This window comes from Notolepis coatsorum (genome assembly GCF_963971535.1).
Source record: "Notolepis coatsorum genome assembly, chromosome: 2".
NCBI classification, from domain to species: domain Eukaryota; kingdom Metazoa; phylum Chordata; class Actinopteri; order Aulopiformes; family Paralepididae; genus Notolepis; species Notolepis coatsorum.
In genome coordinates, this window is record NC_140166.1 from 122,116,115 (window position 1) to 122,140,079 (window position 23,965).

At 43.6% G+C, this 23,965-nt stretch overlaps 1 protein-coding gene across 2 annotated transcripts in view; it reads left to right on the forward strand.

Moving 5' to 3' along the window:
• Window positions 1-23,965, forward strand: part of tpp2 (tripeptidyl peptidase 2) — a 97,155-nt gene that overhangs the window by 67,361 nt on the left and 5,829 nt on the right. Inside the window, exons 21-25 of one of the 2 annotated variants that reach the window (XM_084338242.1) lie at window positions 265-509; window positions 3,184-3,262; window positions 11,179-11,217; window positions 13,429-13,580; window positions 15,465-15,561. In XM_084338242.1, coding sequence (XP_084194368.1) covers window positions 265-509; window positions 3,184-3,262; window positions 11,179-11,217; window positions 13,429-13,580; window positions 15,465-15,561 — 612 coding nt within the window. The remainder of the gene's footprint in view (window positions 1-264; window positions 510-3,183; window positions 3,263-11,178; window positions 11,218-13,428; window positions 13,581-15,464; window positions 15,562-23,965) is intronic. The other variant, XM_084338243.1, reaches the window with a different exon arrangement.

Sequence of the window (23,965 nt, forward strand, 5' to 3'; positions counted from 1 at the left end):
TGCAGTTCGATGTCAACCAAAACGCCGAGCAGCGTTTTGTGTGACACCAAGTCAGCGCGTCAGGAAATAGGAGCTTCGCACCTGTGGGTCTGCTGTCCGCTGAGATCAAAGCTCAAAGAGCCGCGCGGACCTCCGCGGAGTCTGCTCTGTGTACAGTCTGCTCGACTATGGGAGCACCCTTACCCCCACCAGGTACTCACCAGTATAATGGTAACTTGACGGTACGTGTGTGTATATGTGTCTTCCTGTATGTGTGTATCTCAGTATGCTCTGAAGCTGGAGAAGGGCGACTACACGGTGCGTCTGCAGGTGCGTCATGATCTGTCCAGCGAGCTGGAGCGTCTGAAGGACCTCCCCTTCGTGGTGTCCCACCGTCTGTCCACCATGCTGAGCCTGGACGTCTACGAGACGCACCGCGCCGCCCTCGCGGCCAAGAAGAAGGCCAACTCTGTCACCCTGCCACCAGGCGCCTCGCAGCCCTTCTACATCACCGCCCTGCCGGACGACAAGTGAGCAGAGAGTTACTTTTAGGACCGAGATCTGGGCTCATTGCTTGGTTCATTTTAGTAGCTGCGACTCGGATCGGTCCGAAAAAGTTTGCAGTTGCAGCTATTGCAAATTCACGCTTGTTTATTTTTGTTTGGTTCAATCAATATTGGTGAACATGACTCTCTCTCTCCCAAAGCCAGAGACTGGAGAAGTAAGAATCAAACTTGTGATGTCATCAGGTATAAAGTCTGGAGCTGCTCTATAATGAATGGTAGACTGATTTTGTGGAACCACCATGAGGCCACGCCCACTCGGTTTCTAAACCCGGTATTCTGAAATCATGGGAGAGCGGGGGAGATTGATTGATTGAACATTTTATTAGCGGATTGCAGAATGGGTACAATACAGTGCAGCTCAATACACACAATTGTTAAGGGGATGCAGACCAGAGAAAGACTTTTGTCTTGTTTACATCAGGGTCAGATTTACCCTTTTCTGAGCAAACTCTGAACTCCTGCTGGTGTGACTGAACAACATGGTCACTTTAAAGACAGTCACCCTAATTAAAGGATACAATTTTTTTTAATACGATTATTATGCTAGCTTCTGTGATGCTACAAGGGTTGTGTCTGCTAATTAATATTGAATCACTGTGCTTATTTGTTCAGATCTAGGCCTGGTTAGCAAGCTAACTTCTGTGTTGCTAACTTCCTGTCTTTACTTCCTGTTTGTGACGAGAGTTTGAAGAGGACTTTTGATAAACCACAGCCATCACGCTTTTCTTCAAACTAAAGTGTAACATAGATCATTGCAGAGGTTTGATTCTCGCTCTTTCTGGTTTTCCAGCCCCAGTCACATGTGATAACAGCCTCTACAGCTGCAGCTTCTATTTAAAAGATGGATATAAACTTCAATATGACACACTAAGATAGGGCGGCTGGGTGGCGCAGTGGACATTGCGCTCGTCACCAACGCAAGAGACACCGGGTTCGACTCCGGCTGTCTGCGTTGCCTCCGGCTTGGGCCAGCCGTCATACTAACTCAATTGGCAGAGTTAGGGGGTGGAAGTCGATGGGTGGTAATCTGGACGTTGTGGACAGCGACTCCTACAGGTCGGTTGGGGACACCTGCACAGCAGAGACAGGAAATGGCGGGGGGTATTGTGAGCCTCCCACACGTTACACTTCGCCAATGAGAGTCCGCGCTGGCAGGTGAAAAGATGACAGGCTGCCTCCTTGTGTACCGGAGGGGACACGTGATGCAAGGCTTCTATCCTCCCTACAACCGGCCAGTGGGGGGCATATGCGAGCAACGTTCAAGACAGGGGAGGGAAGAATTGGCATATTGGAATTGGGATGGGAGAAAAATAGAAAAAATAGGAGAAAAAGTGGATAAAAAAAAGACATACTGTAAGATGTGCTCTAAGACGTGCTGTAAGACACACTGTAAGACGCGTTGTAAGACGTGCTGTAAGACACTGTAAGACGTGCTGTAAGATGCGCTGTAAGTAAGACACACTAAGCCACGCTGTACGCTGTAAGACGCACTACGACGTGCTGTAAGACACGCTTTAAGACGTGCTGTAAGACACGCTGTACGCTGTAAGACGCGCTGTAAGACGCGCTGTATGCTGTAAGACACTAAGACCTGCTGTAAGACGCGCTGTAAGACGTGCTGTAAGACGTGCTGTAAGACGCGCTGTAAGACGTGCTGTAAGACGTGCTGTAAGACGCGCTGTAAGACCTGCTGTAAGACGCGCTGTAAGACCTGCTGTAAGACGTGCTGTAAGACGTGCTGTAAGACACACTAAGACGCGTTGTACGCTGTAAGACACACTAAGACATACTGTAAGACGTGCTGTAAGACACACTAAGACGTGCTGTAAGACACGCTGTAAGACATACTGTAAGACGTGCTGTAAGACACACTAAGACGTGCTGTAAGACACGCTGTAAGACGCGTTGTACGCTGTAAGACACTAAGACCTGCTGTAAGACGTGCTGTAAGACGTGCTGTAAGACGTGCTGTAAGACACACTAAGACGCGTTGTACGCTGTAAGACACGCTGTAAGACTCACTGTAAGACGCGCTGTATGCTGTAAGACACTAAGACCTGCTGTAAGACGTGCTGTAAGACGTGCTGTAAGACGTGCTGTAAGACACACTAAGACGCGTTGTACGCTGTAAGACACGCTGTAAGACTCACTGTAAGACGCGCTGTATGCTGTAAGACACTAAGACCTGCTGTAAGACGCACTGTAAGACGTGCTGTAAGACGCGCTGTATGCTGTAAGACACTAAGACCTGCTGTAAGACGCGCTGTAAGACGTGCTGTAAGACGTGCTGTAAGACACACTAAGACGTGCTGTAAGACACGCTGTAAGACGCGTTGTACGCTGTAAGACACGCTGTAAGACTCACTGTAAGACACACTGTAACACCGGTTGCTCACCTTTTCAGAGCCTTATTTACTGTAGACAAACTAAGCAAACTGTAAAATGTGAAGCCACGTTAGATCATCTCACTAACCAGATGGTCTTGTGACTACAAAAGGCACCAAGATCGGAACAAATAACATGAACGTCTTTCTTTCACATTTCTCTCTCTCTCTCTCTCTCTCTCTCTCTCTCTCTCTCTCTCTCTCTCTCTGTGGCCTCTGTCATGTGTCATTCTCTCCGTGTCTCCCTCTCGCAGGGTCCCTAAAGGAACGAGTCCAGGGTGCTACATGTCGGGCTCTCTCATCGTGCCCAAGAGCGAGTATGGCAAGAAAGCAGTGAGTGGTTCTCTTTGCTGTTAAACGCTCAGCCCTCCAAGTACCTCTGTTGGCTTTCATTCTACAATCTGTTCCTTCATCTCAGTCAGACCTGTGCTATAGACGGTTTCAAAGTGACAATAACATTCTAAAAAGACTAGGGCTGTCTTAAATACTTCGAAGCTTCGTTCGATGGCACAAGCTTCGAACATTAAAAAAAATAGAAGTTTAAAAAAAATTAAAATTAGAAAATATTTAAATTTCTTTTTTTCTCAAATCTTGCGCCTCCATTCCAATGAAACGAAAGTAAGCGGCGCCTTCCCGCCTCCATTCCAATGAAACGAAAGTAAGCGGCGCCTCGACTCCACCTCTCTACAACAAGCATGTGGAGATATCTGTGTTGAAAACAACAAGGACATGTGCAGCAGACATGTCGATGAAGAAGCGAAGCAATGCCGTTTGTTATTTAAGACTATGTCGGACAGATTTGTGTTCATTGTGCTGCTTTTTTAAAGTGTCCCAACCCATATAAAAATATGTCTTAATAAAACGTGCTTAATTAAGTCGAATTCTGCCTTTGTCTCGATCAACTACATATAAATATTTATATAATTGTTTGTTTGATAGACGAAGGTTGCAACATAATTATGTAATGTCATGTCGTTGGCTGTGAGAGCAGCCCCACTGCACCCAGGCAGCGCAGCCGAGTGAAACCTTGTTGGCTGCGTCACAGTCACGAAAGGGGCTACTTAATTAATTAATCCAATCCACTTTATTTATAGAGCACATTTAAAAACAACAAAGTTTACCAAAGTGCTGTACAAGTCCCACAACATAAGATAAAAAAATAAAATAAAATAAATTATAAAAAAAAAAAAAATTTTGTTTTTGTTTTTGTTTTGAAGCTTCGAATTTAAAATCGAAGCTCGGCCCCGAAGCTTCGATTGCCAAAAAAAGCTTCGAAGGTCAGCCCTAAAAAAGACACACATTTATTTCCTGTTGGCAATGTTTGCAGCAAACTGTTCCCTAGCAACAGAATTCCAGTGAAACCGTCTATACAGTCCTGCCGCGTGAATACCAAACCAAGCCGCATTTCTCGGAGACGCTCTCTGAATAGCCGACGCCTGTTTCTACACTGGTTAAGCTTAAGCACTCTTCGAAGTTGGTTAAGGTTAGAGTTTATCTTAGAGCATGACGATAGAACGCCAGGTAGTGTGCAGGCTGTTTGACGTGGAAATGGGCAAAGACACAGCTCGTCACGGATTGGCCAAACGCGTCAGTGGCCTATCAGAGAGCGTCAGTCAGTGCCAATCAGAGAGCGTCTCCGAGAAATGCGTCTTGGTTTGGTATACACGCAGTCCTGCCCACTGCCTATTGTTGTTCTTCCTGTATGAGTCATGGTGGGTGTGGCTTAACCCCTAAACCCTCCTCCCACCTGTCTGTCTTTGCTGATGATTCTGTTTCAATCTGAGGTTGAGACTTCCATCAGCTCTCTGTCAGATTGCTTCTAACTATCTGTTCCTGCTACTAGAACCTAACTGACTCACTAGAACATCTAACTCTATCTGTTCCTGCCGATATAACCTAACTGACTCACTAGAACCTCTAACTCTATCTGTTCCTGCTACTAGAACCTAACTGACTCACTAGAACCTCTAACTATCTGTTCCTGCCGATATAACCTAACTGATTCACTAGAACTTCTAACTCTGTTCCTGCCGATATAACCTTTTTTTTTATCCACTTTTTCTCCCATTTTCTATATTTTCCTCCCATCCCAATTTCGTATCATCCAATTCAACCCTCCCCTGTCACGAACGCTGTTTCTTGCCTCCCACAAGCCGGCTGCAATGTGGACTAAGTCATACATAGCACAAGTCCCCTCCGGTACTTGAGGTAACAGCAGTCGCATCTTTTCACCTGCGCAGCTCGATCTCTGTGGCGAGGAGTAACGTGTGGGAGGCTCACGCTGCCCCCGACACTTCCTGATTCTACTGCGCAGGCGCACCAACCGACCTGTAGGAGTCGCTGTCCACAACGCCCGATCCCCACCCATCAGTTTCCCACCCCCTAATACGGCCAATGTGTATTAGTATGAACGACCAGCTAAACTGAAAGCAATGTGGAGCGCTGGGCTCGAACAGGCGAGCCCAGCGTCTCTGCATTCGTGGCGAGCGCCTTGACCACTACGCCACGTAGCCGCCATTCCTGCCGATATAACCCAACTGACTCACTAGAACCTCTAACTCTCTGTTACTGCTAATATAACCAAACCCACACATTATAACCTCTAACTATCTGTTCTTGCTGATAGAACCTAACTGACTAGAACTTAAAGCAGTATTTCACTTTGATAATCTTCACTTCCCACCATGGTCACCTTGAACACCATCGACAGTCTTGTACATTGGCTGGATGGTGAATATTAATGTTATTATTATGTTATGTTATTCACCAGTGGCCGTATTGAAGGAAAAGGAAGTAAAATAACGCATACAAATGTGAATAAATATAATAATAGCTTAGATCAGGGGTTCTCAAAACTTCTTTCTACCACAACCCCATTTTATTTAGGATTTGTTTTTGGTGACCCCACACTTAACACTTTCAGTGCCCAGCAGGGGGCGCACATTTAGTGCTTGAATGCCCACCATCCACTTCAATGTTAGCATTAATATCGCCTAATCTATGTTTTAAATTATGGCTATGTGTCTAATCTGCCCGTCGCTTATCAATGACTCATTTCCAGTCAACATTGTCGAAGCGGATTGTTTTTTTATCGGTTCATTTCCGTTTTATAGCATTTTGAAAGCCCTCATTTTCAAGGAGAAAAAAAATCCGTGATAAACGCCCTGTACTGTAATATTCTTACAGTCAAACAGCCATATCACATATAGGGGAAAAGCTTATATCTCCGTGAAAACAGGTCTGATTATCCTAAGACTGGTAAAATAGATTCCTTACCTGAGATCAGATGGTATCCAAATGGATTATTCCAATTCCTGATCGCCATTCCAAAGATCTATCCTTTTATTGATCCAACGCGTATACTGTAAAACACATATTACACGCTGTGCTGAGGGTCCAGAATGAATCTGATCGGCTCCGGTTACATGCGTGAGAAGTAAAATGTGGATTCCGGAGTTTTTCTCATCCATTTTCATTGAGTCCAATCCAAAAGGGTGCATTACCATCTGGGAGACGATAGCGGGCGCTTTTTTCACATCTGAGCGCCTGGCGGGGCAGGTTTACCAACGGTAGACTCGGTTGATGAAATATGAATTCAGATCGCTAATAAAAAAAATAAAACGAGAATTCTCGTGATGGCCATTCAGGGGGCGGGCTGATAACCCGAGATATCTCGTGATGGGCATTCAAAGTGTTAATGTATTGCATAATTTCAATATGGAAATAAAGAATATCAAAATAAAAGCACACGTTGTTGAACTTGATCATGGATATTTATTAGAAAATAAAATTACAGCACGATGTTATCAATGAAATGAATGAATATTATCAACAAAAGCAACGGAATTGTTTCTGTATACACATTTATAAAACGAGGCGTATTTAGCCAAAATATGTTGCCAGAACATAAAAAAAAAGAGAAAAGAATATGCGTTCACATGCGCTTTTCAATAATAAACAAAAACATTTGAACATAGTTCTATGATACGTGGCTGCGTTGTGCAAAGGGGACAAGCCTTCTCACTCAGCGCAGCATTACACAACACTGGGTACTCGTTCCGGACTCATATCCAGAACTTTGCGAGGGCCTGTCCAGTGAACTTGACTTTCAGTAGTTCGTCACAAGAAAGATCAATGCGTGCCTCCTGCTCCATCTCCTGCTGTGAGATGTGTATTGGAATATTGTGTGGCCTCCATTGATGAAGGCGCGAGACATGGCTAATACACACAGCCGCCAGGTGGAAAACTCACGCTGAGTTGGGCTCATCAAATTTTTAGTTTGATATTTTTTTTTCTTTTTAGTTGCCAATGCACAACCCCACTGTCACCTACCCGGGGCCCCACTTTGGGTCGCGACCCGTAGTTTGAGAACCGCTGGCTTAGATGTTACATTCAAAGTATAATAAAGAGCTTAGATACCCATGTATCTAAGTTAAGGAATAATACACAACAAGGTGTGCGGTTATCAAAACATAATGCAGACTGCAGGTGATGATTATCATAGAGGCAATTATTTAATTTGAAACCTTTATGAGGTTTCCCTCATTTAGTCACGTTGAGTGTACATACAGAAAAAATAAGCATAGAATATCACACAGCATAGAAAATCACAACAAAGAGACAACAAGACGAGGCAAAGAACAAGGATAAGAAATGAATTAAAACACATACAACTTTAGTGACAGGTTGGAGATCAAGGTTTTAAACTCTGCAACAGAGGGACCTTAATTAGCCACTGCGTTGTGCATTATGTTCCGATAACCATGTATTATTTCACTTATACCATGGCCACTTGCCAAAGATGAAAAATATTTGCCATTTATACATATTTTCAACATTAAATTATAAAGACATGTTATTTATGCTTTTCTCACTGCTGACTTTCACTATAGTCCTTCTGAGCCTCCTTAGCAACTGCTTGACAACCACCCTGTCACCTGACTGACATTGCCAGTGACAATGACCCACCAAATTCACCAAACATGATTCAATGACAAAAAAGGCTGGCTTGCTAGGCAGACATCTCATTGTCCCCAGATTAATAACCTTTTTCTCATGTCTAATATGCGTGGTCAGTCGTAGCCCACGTCATTGTTGTGAGTTGAATTGCGAGGACGGTATGTGCCATCATATGAAGGGATTATACAAATACAGGAATGAATTGCCTCTCCACATACCATCTGCTTTGCTAGCTCTTATCTTGGAAAAAGAATAATCGCCCATAAGAATAATACTGCATCATGCGTAATTTCACAATAACTATACATGCGTAACACTAACGCAGCATTGCAATTCATGATGTTTGATGTAAACTCACTAATGACGGAGAGAGAATTCGGCTGAATAGCGAGATGTAGCACATCCTACCTGGTCAGTAACATTGCTGCAAACCTTGCCTCTAGTATATTAACTCTTTAGACAGACTACATTATTTGTGGAAGGCTTTTTCTCTCAAATGTACATCCCTTCCTTGCAATTCAACTCGGAAGAAATTAATGTACATGAGGCCAGTGGTGTAGTCTAGTCTAAAGTAGTGGGCATACTGTGACTTTATACAACCTCCCAATACACCCGTCAACATTATCTTAAAGAGCAGATATTTTATTCCTTTTCACTGACTTGAGTGATTGTTTGTTTGAATATTTTTGCGCTCTCAACTCATATTTAATGTGGAGCAGCCAGATACATTATGACGTCTACTCGTTAACTATCAAATAGAAATTCACTCAAATACGTGGGAAATGTCAAGAATGGAACACAGTGGCAGAAAGGCGTGTGTTGACTGCCGGTTAAATTATGTCCTCTACTGTTGTCCTCTACTGTTAACACAGTGGCAGAAAGGCGTGTTTTGACTGCAGGTTAAGGTATGTCCTCTACTGTTGTCCTCTACTGTTAACACAGTGGCAGAAAGGCGTGTTTTGACTGCAGGTTAAGGTATGTCCTCTACTGTTGTCCTCTACTGTTAACACAGTGGCAGAAAGGCGTGTTTTGACTGCAGGTTAAGGTATGTCCTCTACTGTTGTCCTCTACTGTTAACACAGTGGCAGAAAGGCGTGTTTTGACTGCAGGTTAAGGTATGTCCTCTACTGTTGTCCTCTACTGTTAACACAGTGGCAGAAAGGCGTGTGTTGACTGCAGGTTAAGGTATGTCCTCTACTGTTGTCCTCTACTGTTAACACAGTGGCAGAAAGGCGTGTGTTGACTGCAGGTTAAGGTATGTCCTCTACTGTTGTCCTCTACTGTTAACACAGTGGCAGAAAGGCGTGTGTTGACTGCAGGTTAAGGTATGTCCTCTACTGTTGTCCTCTACTGTTAACACAGTGGCAGAAAGGCGTGTTTTGACTGCAGGTTAAGGTATGTCCTCTACTGTTGTCCTCTACTGTTAACACAGTGGCAGAAAGGCGTGTTTTGACTGCAGGTTAAGGTATGTCCTCTACTGTTGTCCTCTACTGTTAACACAGTGGCAGAAAGGCGTGTGTTGACTGCAGGTTAAGGTATGTCCTCTACTGTTGTCCTCTACTGTTAACACAGTGGCAGAAAGGCGTGTGTTGACTGCAGGTTAAGGTATGTCCTCTACTGTTGTCCTCTACTGTTAACACAGTAGCAGAAAGGCGTGTGTTGACTGCAGGTTAAGGTATGTCCTCTACTGTTGTCCTCTACTGTTAACACAGTGGGTCCTCCTCTTAGCTTCATCGAGTTCAAATTCACCAGATTTCAAGGATCCTCTGAAGTCTCCTCGCTCGCGTCAGGACATTATTGTATGTCTTGTGTTTTTGCTGCATTCACATTAGTCCAACACGTAATGCAATGCGCTAGGCTAGACAATATCTTCTGATTACTGTAAAGAGTTGAGTAGTGGCACTATCATAGCAGAGACTTACAAGTTCTGTACAACAGGTCAGCAGGGAGGGTACAACACACATACTTGAGTGCTACAGACTTGAGTGCATAGTATTATAGACATAATATGCGTGTTGTATATTATTAGCTAAATAATATTATTAGCATAGTAGGTAATAATATATGGAAGGTTGATTCCTTAGTAGCAGAGTGCATACTAGTGAAAGACTGTACAAGGTTACATTTAAAAAATATGGCATATACCTGCGTATCACGTACTGTGGACCACATCACTGCTTGAGGCTATGGCTGACAGTGAAACGGCTACCACTCGTATTCAATGTGAAAAAAAAGTTCTTAATTTGGGGACAATGAGATGTCTGGCTAGCAAGCCAGCCTTCTTGTCAAACATACTGTTGGATCATATCCATGTATTGTTTGTTAACCACAGTAAATGTTATTGACAGAATGAGTTGCTAGCATGAAGTGCGCTTTCTGGGTCATTGTCATTTGCACACGGGGGAAGTTTGCCTTCAGGGCTTTCTGCCAGAAAGACAAATAAGCACATACATTTCTAGCTGTGATGAGGCTCTAGCCGTGCAGTATATAGAAAAATAATCAACACCCTGACCCCTCCAGCCAATCGGAATCTAGTATTCACCCAGGCCATAATCAAAGCTATCACCTTCCGTCATCTCCTTCCATATGTAATACTATTTGCTTCTCGTTTTCTCTGCTCAAGGTTCTCTGTTGCATCTCTGAAAGGCTGTTTCATGTAACATTGAAGTTGCTTTTCCATATTTCCTCTGTACTAAGCTTGCCTACTTCAATGGAACCAATTTGTTGGGACTTCAATTGCCATTCGGCGCTCCAGGCTCTCCTCAATCAGACGTTTTTAAGTCCACCCCATGAACATTTGCATTGGATAATCTACTAGGAATCAAGTCTGAGATCAAATTTGAGCCTTGTGTTTTTATTACACAATAACACTTAAAAGACTAAAACAAGTCTTGTCTATTGAACTGTCTGCAAGCCAATGCTTCGCCGTGAAGCTTAGCTGTTGTCTTGTGTTTTCTCAGTCATTACGGATACAGAGAGTAACCCTTGTGGTAGAGCGGGTATAAGCGGGCGCTATTGCTCAGTTATCTTTAAATGGTTATACACTCTCTGTAGCCAATGCTGGTTTGAAATGGGCACATGTGGGACGTGTTAGTGATCAGGAGTGTACAGAATAGGGATGATGGAACTGTCTTGCTGCTTACTGTAACCTCTTGTTTTAATTTTTTATTTTTTTACACCTGAAAGGTAGGTGGATAGACCGTGCCTTGACAAAGAGTGAGACAGAGAGAGAGAGACCTTTGGTGTGTTTGTATTTTCTCTTCCTTACTGTGTGTTATTCTGACCACCAGGGGCAGGCCTGTGCAAAACGACAAGGGAAGTTTAAAAAGGTACTGAATGAGCTGTTAGAAGAAGTCACTCTGAAACACGGGGGCATGCTAATGCTCTTACACTGGCTGTACCAGGAAACGTACTGGAAGACCATGCTAGGATCTGTTGTGTTTAGCATACATACAATGTGACAATGTGAAAACATGTATTGGAAATAAAGAGCAATGTTTTTAAGAGGATCAATCGCCAAACAGCGTGGTCAGGCATACGCCATGTTTCTCATGTTTTTGATGTACGTTGTGATTTTTCTGGTGGTCAGTGAAAAGGCACAACTGTTGAATAGTCCCCTAGTCTGTAACATTAATTCATTAATTCAGCACTCTTCTAAACTTGTGACATAACATCGGTACCAGGGTTTCAGTTAGAAAAAATTGTTGCCGGCCTCAGTGTCCGGTAGATTTCCGAGAGAAATTCCGGTCAGAGTTTATTGAGCTTAAAAACAATTGATAGGCAAAAGAATGACAACAAAACAAAAGAATGACATCATCAAGGCATGTAGATTTATAATATGTTTACTTAAAACTAGGCTACTTTTGCGTATAGTCATTATATTCCAAATAAAATAAGTCCCGAGACTCCGTGCTGCTTCCGACTTTAAATCAAATAGGTGTCTGTGGGCAGTCGCCCGACATTAATAAACAGCAGTCTGTTATAATCACATTTTTATGAGCTAACGAATTCCGTTATATTGGACATTTGTATTAATTATATCAAGCGAAGAACTGAGAAATTTGGCAGAGAGAGACGGCAACATTATCGTGGGTTTGCGTGACGACTCTCTCTCCACCTCCCAATGACTTATTTGCGAGAGTATGTCGATGCAGAGCAGCAGATTCAGCTGTTTTCTGGCTCTATCTGGGGACCGCTCAGCAGCGCCCCCCACCCAACATGTGAATTGCCAATGGCTGAATTGGAGTACTGCACTGTGCCGCTGCTGCTCCGGCTCTGCAGCTGCACATGCACTCCAAACCCAGCACTAAGCTCTCGCTGACAACGTTGTTGTCATTATTAGAAGCAACGATGAAACAAATGTAATGATTGTTTCGTTCATCGCATAGGCTATTTAATTTTAGCCTATTTTTATACAATTCAAATAATCAAATTGTGCTTAGAGGGAATTATTTTCACCGGACATTAAGACCGGAGAGATTAAATATGTCGGACTTCAACAGATTTTGCCGGTCAAATACCGGTAATTACCGGCTAACGGAAACGCTGATCGGTACTCCACTGTGTTAAAGCGACAATGTGCAATTGTGGGGCCCCCCTGCTGGCCGTGAGCGGTACTGTCTCTGTGTTGGTGTGCTTCTTTTTTTTTTTTTGGCGCACAGACTTTCTGCAGAGCTAATCCTTGGTTTATTGGTGGAGGTGGCTGCATTTTTGTTTTCCATTGTACTCAAACGTATCATGCCGATGGTCTGTTTGTTCTGTACACACTCCAGAACTTACTTAACTAATAGAAAAATTACGCATTGTTGCTTTAAACAGAAACGGTGAGCGTTGTCCTATTGCACTGTGACGTCACTATGTAAATAGAAGTCCTATTGCTGTCACGAGAGAGGAGGGTAAACGCCACTTGCTCTCATTGAAAGCTGTATTGAAATTAACTTAATAAATCACCAAATTAACAACACGCTCTTCATTGAAAGGAACACTCTAACATTATGGGAAATGCGCTCACTGTCTTCTCCAGGGTCAGACAAGAAGATGGATGGCAATTTCCTCTCGTGCGTTCAGTAGAAAGCCATCCGGCTGCAAGCTAGCCTAGCAGAACAGAAATTAATGGAAGTGGATACGGACCACTAGCTTAAAACTCTGAGAGGTGTTTCTGGCCAACAGCTAGGCTAGTGGCCCGTATCCGCTTCCATTAATTTGTGCTAAGCTAGGCTATCTTGCAGCCGGATAGCTTTCTACTGATCACACAGAGAGGAAATTGGTATCTATCTTCATGTCTGACTCTGGAGAAGACGGTGAGCGCATTAACCCTAATGTTCATAGGGGCCTTTTTATGTACCAGTCATTATAACGGCTAAAAATATCAAAATCCCTATTCCTTTTGACCTGCTGATGCCCTCCGATGAGACGTTGTGCTTACATAGTGTTGTCATAGTGAAGTGGTGAGGTTTAGGTGCTGATGAGAGTAAAGCTCATGGTTTGCGTTCTAGACATTAGTTGACTCAAGCATTCCCTGTGTGTATGTGTCTGTTCAGGACATCGTACCAGTCATCTACCACTTAATCCCCGCCCCCAACAAGACGAAGAATGGAGGAAAGGAGAAGGAGAAGGAAGGAGAGAAGGAGAAAGATGTGAAGGACGAGTTCTCAGACGCCCTGAGAGACCTGAAGATCCAGTGGATGTCAAAGTGGGCAATGTTTCTTCTAGGGCTGTCCTCCACTAAAGACATTCTTAGTGGACTAATACTCATAGTAGGGATGTAGGCGTAGTAGGGATCTAGTGGGGATGTAGTAGTAATAGGGATGTAGTAGTGATGTAGTCATAGTAGGGGTGTAGTAGGATGTAATAGGGATGCAGTAGTATAGTAGTAGGGATGCAGTAGTAGTAGGGATGTAGTTGTAGTAGTGATGTAGTCATAGTAGGTGTAGTATGGCTGTAGTTGTAGTAGTGATGTAGTTGTAGGGATAATAATTTCTTGGATTTATAAATGGCGCCTTTCAGGAGACCCACAGCGCTTAACAGAGGGGGGGGGCGGCAGCTAAGGGGAAGGAGATCAGAGGAACAAGGTAACAACAAAGTAAAAAGAAAAGGGGAAAATCATTTATACATTTGGTGAAGAGGTGAGATTTGATTTGGGATTTGAAAGAGTCCAGGGATGTAGCACTGCCGATGTTTGGAGGGAGGGAGTTCCAGAGGGTGGGTGCGGCAACAGAGAAGGCTCTGGGACCGACAGTGCGCAGGGTGGTGGTGGGGATGGAGAGGAGACCGGAGTCAGAGGACCGCAGCCTCCGGGGTGGGATGGAGGGATGGAGGAGGCCAGCCAGGCACTGGGGGGGGGGGGGGGGGGGGGGTGAAGGGCTCGGAGTGAAGGGCTCTGTAGGTGATGAGGAGGATCTTAAAATTGATACTGGACTTGACTGGAAGCCAGTGGAGGAGGATGAGGGTGGGGGTGATGTGATGCCAGGACTTTGCTGCTAGGGTTCTCACCCGCACAGAGTTCTGTACATACTGCAGCCTGTTTAGGGCATTGCTGGGTAGCCCTACAAGAACGGAGTTTGCATAGTCCAGACGGGAGGTGACGAAGGAGTGTATAAGTGTCTCTTCTACAGAGTCGGGGAGAGATGGCCGGAGTCTGGAAATATTCCTGAGATGGAAAAAAGCAGATTTTGCTATTGATTAATTGATGTGAGAATGAAAAGAGAGGGTGGAGTCCAGTATGACACCCAGGTTGCTGACTTCTGGGGAAGGGTGGATTGAGCAGCCATCCACTTCAATGAGGAGATCTCCAACCTTCCGGAGCAGTGACTGCTTGGCCACAACCATGAGCTCTGTCTTCTTGCTGTTAAGTTTCAGGCAATTGGATGACATCCAGGCCTTGATGTCAAGGAGGCAGTTGACGAGGTGCTGTGAGAGGAGTGGAGGGTGAGGTGCTGATGTAGAGCCGAGTGTCATCAGCATAGGAGTGGAAATTGAGACCATGTTTCCGGATGATGTGACCAAGGGGGAGCATGTAAATAGTGAAGAGGAGTGGACCAAGATCGTAGCTGAGGCACACCTTGGTTGACTGGGGCAGGGGTGGAGCTGGAGTTACAGATGGAGATGGACTGTTTTCTGTCAGTGAGGTAGGACTCGAACCAGGTGAGAGCAATCCCAGTAACACCCAGATGGTCAGAGAGGCGGTTGAGGAGAATGGAGTGGGAGACCGTGTCAAAAGCCACAGACGGATCCAGGGGGATGAGGAGGCTGATCGGTGGCAATGAAGAGGTCGTTGGTGACCTTGGTGAGGGCAGTATCGGTGCTGTGGTGTTTCCTGAAGCCAGATTGGAATGGTTCATAGAGCTCATGGTTGGACAGGTGTTGGTGCAGTTGGGCAGCCACTGCTCTTTCCAGGATCCTGCTTTGGAAAGGAAGGTTGGAGATGGGCCCGGTAATTCCCAAGGTCCTCTGGGTCCAGACCAGGCTTCTTCAGAATGGGTGTGACAGACTGATGTAGTAGTGATGTATTCGTAGAAGGGATGTAGTTGTAGTTTAGCACAGTGACATAATGTTGTGTCTCCTGTCTGTCATCCAGGTTGGAGACCAGCTCTATCTATGATGAACTGAAGGACAGTTACACCTCCTACCTCCCACTGCATGTGCAGAGACTGCACCAACTGGACACCGAAAAGGTTTCCCTCACTCACATTCACACATACTCACACTCTTGTTGTGGTGTTTCTGATGCTAGTGTGCTGTAATCTGAACTGTAATGTCTCTGATGCTAGTGTTCTAATCTATATGTATTCAGGAGAGTGAACTGTGATGTCTCTGTGACACTAGGGGTGTCGTGTGGACATTTCTCGATTCTATGCATCACGATACGGACGTGGATGATTCTGCATCAATGCAGTGACGAAACAATCGATTATTAAAATATGTTCTTTTTATAATTTCTATTTACTCTCGCTAGCTTTTATGTTCTTTTACAATGTAGCGCTTTGGGATTTGCTCCACAACTATAAAACGCCCTACAAATCAAATATATTATTATTATTATTGTATTATTAAAGCTAGTGCTCTGGTCATGCATCCACTCAACTCATAGAAAATACAGCTATTCTAAAAGTATTGATACTAATACTGATACTAATAAAAAAGAGTATTGATCCGTTTTTAACAGCTGGGTATTGAGATACCTTTCTAGTATCTGTCATGCAACATTAGTAAAGACTTTTATTTTGCCATTCTGATTTAAGAACTTTCTAAATAAAAGTTAATTTATCTGACTGCTTGTATTTAATTTATGAAAAAGTAGCCATGTGCAGTAATATAGATTATAAAATGGATGTAATATATTATTGAGATGCATCGTCGAATCGTGAGGCCAGTGAAGATTCACAGCTCTATGTGACACTGGTGTTCTGTATGTACAGTATTCAGGGGAGAGTGAACTGATGTCTCTGTGACACTAGTGTTCTGTATGTACAGTATTCAGGGGAGTGTGAACTGATGTCTCTGTGACACTAGTGTTCTGTATGTACAGTATTCAGGAGAGAGTGAACTGATGTCTCTGACACTAGTGTTCTGTATGTACAGTATTCAGGGGAGAGTGAACTGATGTCTCTGTGACACTAGTGTTCTGTATGTACAGTATTCAGGGGAGTGTGAACTGATGTCTCTGACACTAGTGTTCTGTATGTACAGTATTCAGGAGAGTGAACTGATGTCTCTCTGACACTAGTGTTCTGTATGTACAGTATTCAGGGGAGAGTGAACTGATGTCTCTGTGACACTGGTGTCCTGTATGTACAGTATTCAGGGGAGAGTGAACTGATGTCTATGTGACGCTAGTGTTCTGTATGTACAGTATTCAGGGGAGAGTGAACTGATGTCTCTGACACTAGTGTTCTGTATGTACAGTATTCAGGGGAGTGAGCTGATGTATCTGTGACGCTAGTGTTCTGTATGTACAGTATTCAGGGGAGAGAACTGATGTCTCTGACACTAGTGTTCTGTATGTACAGTATTCAGGGGAGTGAACTGATGTCTCTGTGACTAGTGTTCTGTATGTACAGTATTCAGGAGAGTGTGGACTGATGTCTCTGACACTAGTGTTCTGTATGTACAGTATTCAGGGGAGAGTGAACTGATGTCTATGTGACACTGGTGTTCTGTATGTACAGTATTCAGGGGAGAGTGAACTGATGTCTCTGTGACACTGGTGTTCTGTATGTACAGTATTCAGGAGAGAGTGAACTGATGTCTCTGACGCTAGTGTTCTGTATGTACAGTATTCAGGAGAGTGAACTGATGTCTCTGTGACACTAGTGTTCTGTATGTACAGTATTCAGGAGAGTGAACTGATGTCTCTGTGACGCTAGTGTTCTGTATGTACAGTATTCAGGGGAGTGAACTGATGTCTCTGTGACACTAGTGTTCTGTATGTACAGTATTCAGGAGAGTGAACTGATGTCTCTGTGACACTAGTGTTCTGTATGTACAGTATTCAGGGGAGTGAACTGATGTCTCTGACGCTAGTGTTCTGTATGTACAGTATTCAGGAGAGTGAACTGATGTCTCTGACACTAGTGTTCTGTATGTACAGTATTCAGGGGAGTGAACTGATGTCTCTGACACTAGTGTTCTGTATGTACAGTATTCAGGAGAGTGAACTGATGTCTCTGACACTAGTGTTCTGTATGTACAGTATTCAGGGGAGTGAACTGATGTCTCTGACACTAGTGTTCTGTATGTACAGTATTCAGGAGAGTCAACTGATGTCTCTGACACTAGTGTTCTGTATGTACAGTATTCAGGGGAGTGTGAACTGATGTCTCTGTGACGCTAGTGTTCTGTATGTACAGTATTCAGGGGAGAGTGAACTGATGTCTCTGACACTAGTGTTCTGTATGTACAGTATTCAGGAGAGTGAACTGATGTATCTGTGACACTAGTGTTCTGTATGTACAGTATTCAGGAGTGTGAACTGATGTCTCTGTGACGCTAGTGTTCTGTATGTACAGTATTCAGGAGAGTGTGAACTGATGTCTATGTGACGCTAGTGTTCTGTATGTACAGTATTCAGGAGAGTGTGAACTGATGTCTCTGTGACGCTAGTGTTCTGTATGTACAGTATTCAGGAGAGAGTGAACTGATGTCTCTGTGACACTAGTGTTCTGTATGTACAGTATTCAGGAGTGTGAACTGATGTCTCTGACACTAGTGTTCTGTATGTACAGTATTCAGGAGAGAGTGAACTGATGTCTCTGTGACACTAGTGTTCTGTATGTACAGTATTCAGGAGAGAGTGAACTGATGTCTATGTGACACTAGTGTTCTGTATGTACAGTATTCAGGAGAGTGAACTGATGTCTCTGTGACGCTAGTGTTCTGTATGTACAGTATTCAGGAGAGTGAACTGATGTCTCTGACACTAGTGTTCTGTATGTACAGTATTCAGGAGAGTGAACTGATGTATCTGTGACACTAGTGTTCTGTATGTACAGTATTCAGGAGAGTGAACTGATGTCTCTGACACTAGTGTTCTGTATGTACAGTATTCAGGGGAGAGTGAACTGATGTCTCTGTGACGCTAGTGTTCTGTATGTACAGTATTCAGGGGAGAGTGAACTGATGTCTCTGTGACGCTAGTGTTCTGTATGTACAGTATTCAGGGAAGTGAACTGATGTATCTGTGACACTAGTGTTCTGTATGTACAGTATTCAGGAGAGTGAACTGATGTCTCTGTGACGCTAGTGTTCTGTATGTACAGTATTCAGGAGAGAGTGAACTGATGTCTATGTGACACTAGTGTTCTGTATGTACAGTATTCAGGGGAGAGTGAACTGATGTCTATCTGACACTAGTGTTCTGTATGTACAGTATTCAGGAGAGAGTGGACTGATGTCTCTGTGACACTAGTGTTCTGTATGTACAGTATTCAGGAGAGTGAACTGATGTCTCTCTGACACTAGTGTTCTGTATGTACAGTATTCAGGAGAGTGAACTGATGTCTCTGTGACACTAGTGTTCTGTATGTACAGTATTCAGGAGAGAGTGAACTGATGTCTCTGTGACACTAGTGTTCTGTATGTACAGTATTCAGGGGAGTGTGAACTGATGTCTCTGACACTAGTGTTCTGTATGTACAGTATTCAGGGGAGTGAACTGATGTCTATGTGACACTAGTGTTCTGTATGTACAGTATTCAGGGGAGTGAACTGATGTATCTGTGACACTAGTGTTCTGTATGTACAGTATTCAGGAGAGAGTGAACTGATGTCTCTGACACTAGTGTTCTGTATGTACAGTATTCAGGGGAGTGAACTGATGTCTCTGACACTAGTGTTCTGTATGTACAGTATTCAGGGGAGTGAACTGATGTCTCTGTGACACTAGTGTTCTGTATGTACAGTATTCAGGAGTGTGAACTGATGTCTCTGACACTAGTGTTCTGTATGTACAGTATTCAGGGGAGTGAACTGATGTCTCTGTGACACTAGTGTTCTGTATGTACAGTATTCAGGAGAGAGTGAACTGATGTCTCTGACACTAGTGTTCTGTATGTACAGTATTCAGGGGAGTGAACTGATGTCTCTGACACTAGTGTTCTGTATGTACAGTATTCAGGAGTGTGAACTGATGTCTCTGACACTAGTGTTCTGTATGTACAGTATTCAGGGGAGTGAACTGATGTCTCTGTGACACTAGTGTTCTGTATGTACAGTATTCAGGGGAGTGAACTGATGTCTCTGTGACTAGTGTTCTGTATGTACAGTATTCAGGAGAGTGTGGACTGATGTCTCTGACACTAGTGTTCTGTATGTACAGTATTCAGGGGAGAGTGAACTGATGTCTATGTGACACTGGTGTTCTGTATGTACAGTATTCAGGGGAGAGTGAACTGATGTCTCTGTGACACTGGTGTTCTGTATGTACAGTATTCAGGAGAGAGTGAACTGATGTCTCTGACGCTAGTGTTCTGTATGTACAGTATTCAGGAGAGTGAACTGATGTCTCTGTGACACTAGTGTTCTGTATGTACAGTATTCAGGAGAGTGAACTGATGTCTCTGTGACGCTAGTGTTCTGTATGTACAGTATTCAGGGGAGTGAACTGATGTCTCTGTGACACTAGTGTTCTGTATGTACAGTATTCAGGAGAGTGAACTGATGTCTCTGTGACACTAGTGTTCTGTATGTACAGTATTCAGGGGAGTGAACTGATGTCTCTGACGCTAGTGTTCTGTATGTACAGTATTCAGGAGAGTGAACTGATGTCTCTGACACTAGTGTTCTGTATGTACAGTATTCAGGGGAGTGAACTGATGTCTCTGACACTAGTGTTCTGTATGTACAGTATTCAGGAGAGTGAACTGATGTCTCTGACACTAGTGTTCTGTATGTACAGTATTCAGGGGAGTGAACTGATGTCTCTGACACTAGTGTTCTGTATGTACAGTATTCAGGAGAGTCAACTGATGTCTCTGACACTAGTGTTCTGTATGTACAGTATTCAGGGGAGTGTGAACTGATGTCTCTGTGACGCTAGTGTTCTGTATGTACAGTATTCAGGGGAGAGTGAACTGATGTCTCTGACACTAGTGTTCTGTATGTACAGTATTCAGGAGAGTGAACTGATGTATCTGTGACACTAGTGTTCTGTATGTACAGTATTCAGGAGTGTGAACTGATGTCTCTGTGACGCTAGTGTTCTGTATGTACAGTATTCAGGAGAGTGTGAACTGATGTCTATGTGACGCTAGTGTTCTGTATGTACAGTATTCAGGAGAGTGTGAACTGATGTCTCTGTGACGCTAGTGTTCTGTATGTACAGTATTCAGGAGAGAGTGAACTGATGTCTCTGTGACACTAGTGTTCTGTATGTACAGTATTCAGGAGTGTGAACTGATGTCTCTGACACTAGTGTTCTGTATGTACAGTATTCAGGAGAGAGTGAACTGATGTCTCTGTGACACTAGTGTTCTGTATGTACAGTATTCAGGAGAGAGTGAACTGATGTCTATGTGACACTAGTGTTCTGTATGTACAGTATTCAGGAGAGTGAACTGATGTCTCTGTGACGCTAGTGTTCTGTATGTACAGTATTCAGGAGAGTGAACTGATGTCTCTGACACTAGTGTTCTGTATGTACAGTATTCAGGAGAGTGAACTGATGTATCTGTGACACTAGTGTTCTGTATGTACAGTATTCAGGAGAGTGAACTGATGTCTCTGACACTAGTGTTCTGTATGTACAGTATTCAGGGGAGAGTGAACTGATGTCTCTGTGACGCTAGTGTTCTGTATGTACAGTATTCAGGGGAGAGTGAACTGATGTCTCTGTGACGCTAGTGTTCTGTATGTACAGTATTCAGGGAAGTGAACTGATGTATCTGTGACAGTAGTGTTCTGTATGTACAGTATTCAGGAGAGTGAACTGATGTCTCTGTGACGCTAGTGTTCTGTATGTACAGTATTCAGGAGAGAGTGAACTGATGTCTATGTGACACTAGTGTTCTGTATGTACAGTATTCAGGGGAGAGTGAACTGATGTCTATCTGACACTAGTGTTCTGTATGTACAGTATTCAGGAGAGAGTGGACTGATGTCTCTGTGACACTAGTGTTCTGTATGTACAGTATTCAGGAGAGTGAACTGATGTCTCTCTGACACTAGTGTTCTGTATGTACAGTATTCAGGAGAGTGAACTGATGTCTCTGTGACACTAGTGTTCTGTATGTACAGTATTCAGGAGAGAGTGAACTGATGTCTCTGTGACACTAGTGTTCTGTATGTACAGTATTCAGGGGAGTGTGAACTGATGTCTCTGACACTAGTGTTCTGTATGTACAGTATTCAGGGGAGTGAACTGATGTCTATGTGACACTAGTGTTCTGTATGTACAGTATTCAGGGGAGTGAACTGATGTATCTGTGACACTAGTGTTCTGTATGTACAGTATTCAGGAGAGAGTGAACTGATGTCTCTGACACTAGTGTTCTGTATGTACAGTATTCAGGGGAGTGAACTGATGTCTCTGACACTAGTGTTCTGTATGTACAGTATTCAGGGGAGTGAACTGATGTCTCTGTGACACTAGTGTTCTGTATGTACAGTATTCAGGAGTGTGAACTGATGTCTCTGACACTAGTGTTCTGTATGTACAGTATTCAGGGGAGTGAACTGATGTCTCTGTGACACTAGTGTTCTGTATGTACAGTATTCAGGAGAGAGTGAACTGATGTCTCTGACACTAGTGTTCTGTATGTACAGTATTCAGGGGAGTGAACTGATGTCTCTGACACTAGTGTTCTGTATGTACAGTATTCAGGAGTGTGAACTGATGTCTCTGACACTAGTGTTCTGTATGTACAGTATTCAGGGGAGTGAACTGATGTCTCTGTGACACTAGTGTTCTGTATGTACAGTATTCAGGGAAGTGAACTGATGTATCTGACACTAGTGTTCTGTATGTACAGTATTCAGGAGAGTGAACTGATGTCTCTGTGACACTAGTGTTCTGTATGTACAGTATTCAGGAGAGTGAACTGATGTCTCTGTGACGCTAGTGTTCTGTATGTACAGTATTCAGGGGAGTGAACTGATGTCTCTGTGACACTAGTGTTCTGTATGTACAGTATTCAGGGGAGTGTGAACTGATGTCTCTGTGACACTAGTGTTCTGTATGTACAGTATTCAGGAGAGAGTGAACTGATGTCTCTGTGACACTAGTGTTCTGTATGTACAGTATTCAGGAGAGTGTGAACTGATGTCTATGTGACACTAGTGTTCTGTATGTACAGTATTCAGGAGAGTGAACTGATGTCTCTGTGACACTAGTGTTCTGTATGTACAGTATTCAGGGGAGTGAACTGATGTATCTGTGACACTAGTGTTCTGTATGTACAGTATTCAGGAGAGTGAACTGATGTCTCTGTGACGCTAGTGTTCTGTATGTACAGTATTCAGGAGAGTGAACTGATGTCTGTGACACTAGTGTTCTGTATGTACAGTATTCAGGGCAGAGTGAACTGATGTCTATGTGACACTAGTGTTCTGTATGTACAGTATTCAGGAGAGAGTGGACTGATGTCTCTGACACTAGTGTTCTGTATGTACAGTATTCAGGAGAGTGAACTGTGATGTCTCTGACAGTAGTGTTCTGTGTGTAGGAGAAAGAACTGATGTCTCTGACAGTAGTGTTCTGTGTGCAGGAGAAAGAACTGTGATGTCTCTGACAGTAGTGTTCTATGTGCAGAAGAAAGAACTGTGATGTCTCTGACAGTAGTGTTCTATATGCAGGAGAAAGAACTGTGATGTCTCTGACAGTAGTGTTCTCTGTATGTAGGAGAAAGAACTGTGATGTCTCTGACAGTAGTGTTCTATGCAGGAGAAAGAACTGTGATGTCTCTGACAGTAGTGTTCTGTGTGCAGGAGAAAGAACTGTGATGTCTCTGACAGTAGTGTTCTCTGTATGCAGGAGAAAGAACTGTGATGTCTCTGACAGTAGTGTTCTGTATGTAGGAGAAATAACTGATGTCTCTGACAGTAGTGTTCTGTGTGCAGGAGAAAGAACTGTGATGTCTCTGACAGTAGTGTTCTATGTGCAGGAGAAAGAACTGTGATGTCTGACGGTAGTGTTCTGTATGCAGGAGAAAACTGATGTCTCTTGACAGTAGTGCTCTGGGTGCAGAATAAAGTACTGTGATGTTTCTGACAGTAGTGTTCTGGGTGCAGAATAAAGAACTGTGATGTCTCTGACAGTAGTGTTCTATGTGCAGGAGAAAGAACTGTGATGTCTCTGACGGTAGTGTTCTGTGTGCAGGAGAAAGAACTGTGATGTCTCTGACAGTAGTGTTCTATGTGCAGGAGAAAGAACTGTGATGTCTCTGACAGTAGTGTTCTGTATGCAGGAGAAAGAACTGGGATGTCTCTGACAGTAGTGTTCTGTATGCAGGAGAAAGAACTGATGTCTCTGACAGTAGTGTTCTGTATGCAGGAGAAAGAACTGTGATGTCTCTGACAGTAGTGTTCTGTGTGCAGGAGAAAGAACTGATGTCTCTGACAGTAGTGTTCTGTGTGCAGGAGAAA